This window comes from Rosa chinensis, chromosome 7, assembly GCF_002994745.2.
Source record: "Rosa chinensis cultivar Old Blush chromosome 7, RchiOBHm-V2, whole genome shotgun sequence".
NCBI classification, from domain to species: domain Eukaryota; kingdom Viridiplantae; phylum Streptophyta; class Magnoliopsida; order Rosales; family Rosaceae; genus Rosa; species Rosa chinensis.
Genome location: NC_037094.1, coordinates 7,378,995 through 7,386,774, shown reverse-complemented (window position 1 = coordinate 7,386,774; position 7,780 = coordinate 7,378,995). Strand labels below are relative to the sequence as shown.

At 38.6% G+C, this 7,780-nt stretch overlaps 1 protein-coding gene across 1 annotated transcript; it reads left to right on the top strand.

Moving 5' to 3' along the window:
- The first annotated feature begins 1,202 nt into the window (after positions 1-1,202).
- On the top strand, positions 1,203-4,671 carry LOC112175766. Its single transcript, XM_024313507.2, has 6 exons — positions 1,203-2,156; positions 2,346-2,505; positions 2,641-2,817; positions 2,916-2,999; positions 3,605-3,686; positions 3,885-4,671. Exons 1-6 carry the CDS (start codon positions 1,822-1,824, stop codon positions 4,325-4,327), a joined length of 1,281 nt encoding a protein of 426 aa, XP_024169275.1. The 5' UTR covers positions 1,203-1,821; the 3' UTR covers positions 4,328-4,671.
- Positions 4,672-7,780: the final 3,109 nt, after the last annotated feature.

The window sequence follows — 7,780 nt, the reverse complement described above, 5'->3', positions numbered from 1 at the left end:
GTTTTTCAATATTAGGATGTATTAAAACTTTATAATTAATTAAATTCTTAAGTAATAGATAAGATTGTTTAGGTATCGATGTGACGTTGGTGTCTAGTTTAGTTTAGAGGTTTTATCTATGGACAACTTGGTCCATGAGTTTGGTAGGAAAGTAGATCAACTTGGTCTTTGTAGGGCTCCAGTGGCGAAGGCACCCCTTATCACCGATGGCATTGTGCTCTAGTACAGGACCATTTGAAATTTCTTCAAGATATAATGCCCGTTTAGCTTCCAACTTTTTTGATTCATTAATTTTTTTTTTATCTATCAAAAGAGGTCAGCCCGTTCATTAAGTTCAGCAAGTGGTGCAAAAATGAAACACTCCTATGCGGTCAACAGAAAGAATCGCTCCTCAGAGCATCCTAACAACCTATCCTAAAAAACATAAGATCCCAGCATACCCCAGTACACCAACCTTTTAAAAAAATATTCTAACAAAAGCGAATTTTTGATTCATTGTTTGATTTACTTCTTACATTGACTAATTTTTTACTATTTTTTGTGGAAATAGTTGTAGTTCCTTTTGTTTGTCCCTCTGTTGTAATCCAAGGTTTGAGGGCAACTGCACCAATTCTTTATTAAAAAAAAAATAATATATTAAAGAAAAACTACAAATTTAAGACCATTCTTTTGAGCCAAGTCAGGAAAAAAAAAACCACAACCAAGAATAAGTAATGAGTCAAATGCAAATGGCGCAAGTACTTTATAACATATTCTATAAGTAATTACTATGAGAGTATGAGTATAGTAATGTTTCGCTTTATTCGAACAGATTCCAAATTCAGACGACTTCTTCAATATCCACTAAATAAAAATCTATAAAATTAAAGCGTTAGTGTCAATTATTCCTAAATTTCAACTTAAAAAGTGTAGTGTAATCATGTTTTTCCTTCACCATAGCCTGAGATTGAATTATTAACCTATTGTAAATTTTTATCCCACCAAAGACATATTACACGAATTTAGTTTTGTTCATTAAGAAATCCAAACGGGGAGCAAAAGAAAAGAAAATAGAAATTAATTAAAACTTAGCCAACACAAATAATTGACAAAAAATCCAAGTCAAGGGAACGTGAAAAACGAGAACGCGGCTACCCACAGACCATAATAGAGCCAATCCATGGGGTATATAGAAGAGAAGAAGAGCGGCACCAATGAATCAAGTAAGGCATCGTCGTCAATCACACAACCCCAAAACCCTCTCAAACCACACAGAGACACATTCCATTTCACTCTCCCAGTGAGAGAGAAGTTTTACCAGAACCAGCCTCGTCGTCAAATCAACTAGGTTCCATTTTGCTTGTGGCAATTGCCCAAGCTGCCAAACCCAACAAACAATAACAAAAGAAAACAAAGCTCTCTGGTTGGGCCTAACTGACCTCTCTCTCTCTCTCTCTCTCAGACCTGCAAATCCCAACAAGCGTCTCTCTACCGCTTATCTTCGCAAATCTTATCCACACCTCTCTGTCTTCTTCTTCATCATCATCATCATCATCTTCTCTGCTGCACAAGAAAACCATATCTAAATCTCTCCTCCTCCTCCTCTCCCTTATTAAATTTATTTCCTTTCTTCTTCATATATCTCTAAAACCCAATCTCCTTGTTGGGTCAGTCTAGCTATCTCTCTCTCTCTCTGAAACCCTCGAGTAATCGCCGTGCTTAACGCATACCTCTATTAGATTCAATCGAGGGTTTTTTTTTTCTGTTTTTTACTTTCTTATTTATCTTCCCTTATCGGTTCCCGTCAGTTTTCGGAAAAATTTTGGGTACTCTCGTAGAAAAATGGCTTTGGCGTCGGCTTTGCTGGAGATTCTGCGAAGACCCACGATTGTTGAAATGCTGGGGGAGCTCGTCAAGTTCATAACCCCTCTTTGGATTGCTGTGATTGTCGGGGTTTTCGTTGGGTGGGCGTGGCGGCCCAAATGGGTGACCGTGGTTGGTAGAGAATTGTTGGATAGCTCCACACAAAAGGAGTCATCTTCCTCATCTCCGCCCGCACCATCCACGACGTGTGGGATTTCGATTTCGAGTTTGAGTTCGTTGCTGCCGAATTGCATTCCTTGGGCTGCTGACGATAGAAATCTGAACCAGGCACCTACCACCAATAATGATTGCAGGTTTGTTGACTCCCCCAAGTAATTCGACAAATTTCCCACCTTTAATTGGATTAAATGTCAAAGATTACTTCTTTCCGTGGATGTTGATGTAATTTTAGAACTTGGGTTTTGCTTAGTTTGATGTAATTAGGGAGTTGGGTTTTGGTATATCCAAGCTTCTAAAGGGCTTTTGGGTTTTGTCTCTGGCAGCTCACAGATTGAACAAGAAGAATCCTGTAATGTCTCCAATGAGGATCTACGCCACATATGTCAGCTTGTGGAGGAGAAAGATGGCGGTCCTGCGTGGATTCATATGATGGATCGGTCAACCCCAACTATGGGATATCAAGCATGGCGTAGGGATCCTCAGGTAGCTAGCTGTCTTACCTATGGTTCAATTGAATTGAGGTCCTCACTCGGTGGTTGATGCAGTCCTGTTTTGCATGTATGTATTTTTTTTTTTGGGGGGAGGTTAACTGAATTTCATTGTTTTGGTTTGTTCTAGACTGGACCTCCACAATACCGAAGTAGAACTGTATTCGAAGATGCTTCACCTGAGACAGTGAGGGATTTCTTTTGGGATGATGAATTTCGTGCAAAGTGGGATGATATGCTTATTCATGCTTCTACTTTGGAAGAATGCCCGACTACTGGAACCATGCTAGTGCACTGGGTCCGCAAGGTGAGAAATGTGTCTATTTGTGATGTATGATCTTGAATTGTCCTGGTTGCATTTGCTTATGACTTACTTTGTTTGTTTTTCATTTTGCATGGACACAGTTTCCATTCTTTTGTAGCGACAGAGATTACACGATAGGCCGTCGCATTTGGGAATCGGGGCGATCATACTACTGTGTAACTAAGGTAAGAGAAGGAAAAGCTATCTATACAGCCTCACAGACAAATGCACACATCATGTATAGCCTATTATGTGGAACGGTTTTTTTTTGTTCCAACTTCCATTCATTTACTCGCTCTGGCTACGCAACTAGTATGTAATAGTTCTAAATGGTTAGCTGTAGGATCCTGAAGATTTTTTAGCTGGGAAAAAGCTGAACTAGTTAGATTATGTGTTCCAGTTGATGCATCTTTGCTCAGAAAATTAGTTTCAAACTCTAATGGTTTAGTAGCATAGCAGTTTTGGCTTTAAAAATGTGAGAGTACTTATTGTAAATTGCAATGCTTTCAATGCTCAACCAATTTGAGTTATCAGTCAATAAGGTGACATGAGTTGGTTGTCTATACTAATAAGCAAACTGAGTTATTGTTATTTTGTTGTGCTTATAAGTTGAGTTCTAAAGAAGACTTTTTTCCAATTGTAGACCCGAATAGAAATTTCAGTGAATGTTGTAAAGTGTTTTCTTTGAGCTGGTTGTGTTTTTTAATAGATAGATTTAGACCTATTATTTATCATGAAGAATAATTTACTTCTGAATCAGGAAATAATGTGTTTATTTAATATGTTTCAGGGAGTTCCTTCCTCTGCTGTGCCAAGGCGTGACAAACCTAGACGTGTTGATCTGTACTATTCAAGTTGGTGCATACGTGCAGGTAATGGCATATTTTAACCATGAAATTTATGAAAAGCAAAGTGGTTTTTATTTCGTGAAAAATTAAGTGATGGAGAGAAAAACATCTGTATGACTTCCTAAGTGAAGGACTTTTATTCTTTCCATGCATTTTAAATGTCCGATCTTAATTGTGATCTTGGGCACGCTGACTAAAATTGTATCTGTTGTATATGAACAGTTGAATCAAAAAGAGGGGATGGCCAACTTACTTCATGTGAGGTTTTACTGTTTCACCATGAAGATATGGGTATTCCATGGGAGATTGCGAAACTTGGTGTTCGTCAAGGTATGTGGGGAGCTGTTAAAAAGATTGAACCAGGCCTACGTTTATATCAAAAGGAAAGAGCCGCTGAAGCACCACTTTCGCGGTGTGCTAAAATGGCTCAGATCAACACGAAAGTCAGTGCTGATTACTTGAGATCGGTAGAAAACAGCACTAAGGATTCCATGGAGGTTGAAAATTCAGATTCAGCGGAGAAACCAGGAAGGAGGAATATACCTAAAGCTCTAGTTGTTGGAGGGGCAATAGTTCTTGCTTGCAGTCTTGATCGGGGCCTCTTGACTAAGGCAGTTATATTTGGAGTAGCTCGAAGATTTGCCAAGATCGGGAGGAGGTTGTGATCCAACATGGTTATTGCATCATTCAAGAGACGCCAAAGCTAATGTCTGTCGAGAGAATTGAGGAATTGCCAAGTGATGAATATTCGAACTTGACCCCTTTCAACAGGATTGGAGGTGTCGAATTCTGTCTCCATTTTGTTTTAGCTATGAATATAGCTTTAATTGTATAAGTACACCCCCCAGGCCGAAAGAGAGGAAAGCAAGACGTGAGAGCGTATAGCTATATTCATTAAAGTAGGAAATGTCATGAAAGGATCTTGTTCTGCAAGAATAAACAGAAATGCTCAGGTTCTTTTAATGTTCATTTTCTTTCTTCAATTCATTGATCTTCACAAGTAATTGATGTACATACCATATGTGACATTCCTCGAAACAAAGACCGGTTTTTAATAGAAACTAGCACAATCGCTTCAAACACAAGCCGCTTGGGGCAAAAACCATGCAAAGTTGCATCGTGCATAGCAATTTGAGTCCTCAAAAGATTACACCAATTTGAGCACTCGGCACAGAAAAAAGAAAATCACACCAGCATTCAAATCTGGAGCCTCTGACTTCAAGAAAGTCGGCTATCAATTCCGTTACCCTTTTTAAACATAGATCCGTCGAGTTGGGAAAGCATCACAACCCAATAAACAGAAGCAAGCAATCAATATATATTTCTCTTGGCCCCCGTTCTTCTAGACAGCCTAACCTCAACAGTTGGCTCGAGTGGTCCTTAGACTAGAAACGTAGCAAAATGGAACCTATTTTCAGCATCATAAAGCCTGTGGAAATGGCTTTTTGGCTACTGGTAGCTGTGAACAATACCAAACATTTTGCCCCCAACTCATTTGGGACAAGCAACGTTTGAAATTTCTGCCGACACCAGAGTATACTGGATCATAACTTAAACCCTCATATCAGCTTTCATAAAACTTTCTTGGCTATGAAGTTGAGGCTGATCGAGACAACTAGACTGGAGAGTGAAGAAGTGGATTTGAGCTGCTTCTCCTCGACGGCATTGGTCGATTGCGTTTTGATGGTGACTAACAATGTAATGGAATTCGTTGGTGTGAACTGTGAAGTTGACAATCACTATGGGTTTGATGGGGTTCTCTCTAGAAAAATTGGGAGGGCTAATCGATTACCTACTTCAACTTTACTTTGTTTGGTCTAGGATTTCTAGCTAGCAAAGCATGGAGAGCTCGTTCTGTGTGTCCTCTTAGGTCAAAAGTGCTTATTAGGCTGCAAGTCCTAGCCGTACACGCATCAGAACCCAAACCCAGCTATTGGTGTGAATTGTAACCAATTAAACCAAGATATCTGGGAGTCCTCCACAAACGAAAATATAATAACAACAAAAAGTCAAAAAGTGCAGGAAAACTTTGTCCCTGATACAGTTCCAGATTTAGTATAAGGCTCATGGATTGGTGCTTAGAAAACATCACTTTCTTTTCTTTTAAGCTATATATCATTGGCAGCTGATTTTTCCGTAGTAGACATCATCAAGATTCAGAAAATAAAAAAATAAAAAAACAACACAAGTTTCTAGTAAAAGAATCATAGAATTTCCTATTAATTGTGGGGTAACTTTGTACATGAACAACAATAACATTGATTGCTTTTGCTTCAAAAGCAATCTGAATATATATATATTTTTTTCTTCTTTATCTTTTAAACCAATATCTGAATATCTAGGATCAAAACCCCAGCAGCTAGACGAGGGTTTCAAAACAGTGGAGTCCATCCAACTCGACCGCAAACCGCCGCGGTGGTGGTGGTGCCGTCTTCTGCTGCTCCTGCTTCTTAACCTGGCCGGCTTCTGGCAAAGACTCTTGCTTCTTATTCAAGTTACTCAACACGCTAGTAGTACTCTTCTGCTGCTGGGAAACAGGGAAGGAGGCCTTGACAGTTTGACCCAAGAACTCGGCGCACAAAGCATCGAAAGAACTGAACATGGAATTCATGATTGATTGATTGATTGCTTGCTTGAAACGTTTACTGCACCAAAAAACGAAAACCCAATTCTTGGATTTCAAGAACTCAGAGAGAGAAAACAGAGAGATCGAGAGGTAGTTGGTATTTGGGTTTAGATGTTTTGATTTGATTTGTGAGAGAATCGGGGAAGAAGGGTTGAATATATAGTGGTGGGAAAGGAAACTTCGAGAGGGAGAAAGGTGTTCCTTGTTGGAGTTGGATTGGGATGAGAAGAAATAGCTAGGATGCTCTGGACTTACCGCGTATAGACGACTAAATTCCAGCTCGATTGGACCTTTCCAGACAAGTAAGAGACCAAGTATGTATGTGCATTCCATTCTTGGACCTTTTCCATGTTGGTCTTCGGTCCTCCACATGGGATATTAATGGAGTCTTTCCTATTATGCTTTGTTTTGACTTGTGCCTATTTTGACTTGGGAAGATGATCGATTTGGGGTCTGAATCCGATTAAGATGAATTGAATACCCTATTAATGGATGGAACTTTCATATGTGAGTGGTCTTTACGAGTGAAAACACGTTATTCAAATATAAATTCGTGTAATTTTTTAAAAATCGTTTATATTAAACACTTTCAATGATCGATTTGGGGTCTCAAGCCGATTAGGATGAATTGTACGCCCTCTAAATGGATAAAAATTTTCATACGTGAGTAGTCTTATGAGTGAAAAAAAGTAATTAAATCATGATTCCGTTTAATTTTTTGTAAAATCGTTTATGTTCCGTAATATTCTTAATTTAGAACTAACAATGATTGTTTAATGACTGTTAAACAAAAGAATGATCCGTAATATTATGCAAATTGCCTATTTGAGTAAAGTCGAATCAAAATTTGGATTAAAGAATTACTAATCCGATAAATTTATCCGACCGTATGCATATTAGTATATCCCATATCTGACGGCTCTGAAAGAAAACATCACCACCAGTTCCCCCATATGATGACAACGAACTTGTTCTTGAGGTTAGATGGAGCTTGTAGAAATCTTAACAACTGTGAATAAAATAACATAACTCCATATGATGACAACTAACTAGTCCTTGAGGTTAGATGGAGCTTGTATGAACGAACCTTGTACAAAAAAATCTTAACAACTGTGAATAAAATAACATAAATGTTGTTTAATTGGTTTTTGTTCAAATATCAACCTTTGGACTCATGGATTTATATTCTTGTTGCATGTATATCTCTATTGGTATTGGAGTTGGTTCGGTTTCAGTTCGAATGACATTGAATTTGTCTTTGGAAGAGACAAGGAAAGCTGTTTACAAGGAAAGAAGAGCTGTTTGAATACCCAGAGCCCACCAACTAGAGTCAAACTTGTTCATGGATAAACATGAACGACCAGCTCCATATTTGGAGGTTGGAATGACGCAAATTCAAGGAATGAAGGTCCAGATTTTATATGTATAGTATTGCTGAAGCTGGTATAGTGTTCAACCCTGAAGGCTTCAACTGTACTAACGCAGCTATTTC

Excerpts from the sequence above, each read along its gene's own strand:
- LOC112175766 (XM_024313507.2), top strand. The coding sequence starts at position 1,822 with ATGGCTTTGGCGTCGGCTTTGCTGGAGATTCTGCGAAGACCCACGATT. Across the intron at positions 2,157-2,345 it reads ACCACCAATAATGATTGCAG|CTCACAGATTGAACAAGAAG; the intron begins GTTTGTTGACTC and ends TGTCTCTGGCAG. Across the intron at positions 3,000-3,604 it reads CATACTACTGTGTAACTAAG|GGAGTTCCTTCCTCTGCTGT; the intron begins GTAAGAGAAGGA and ends AATATGTTTCAG.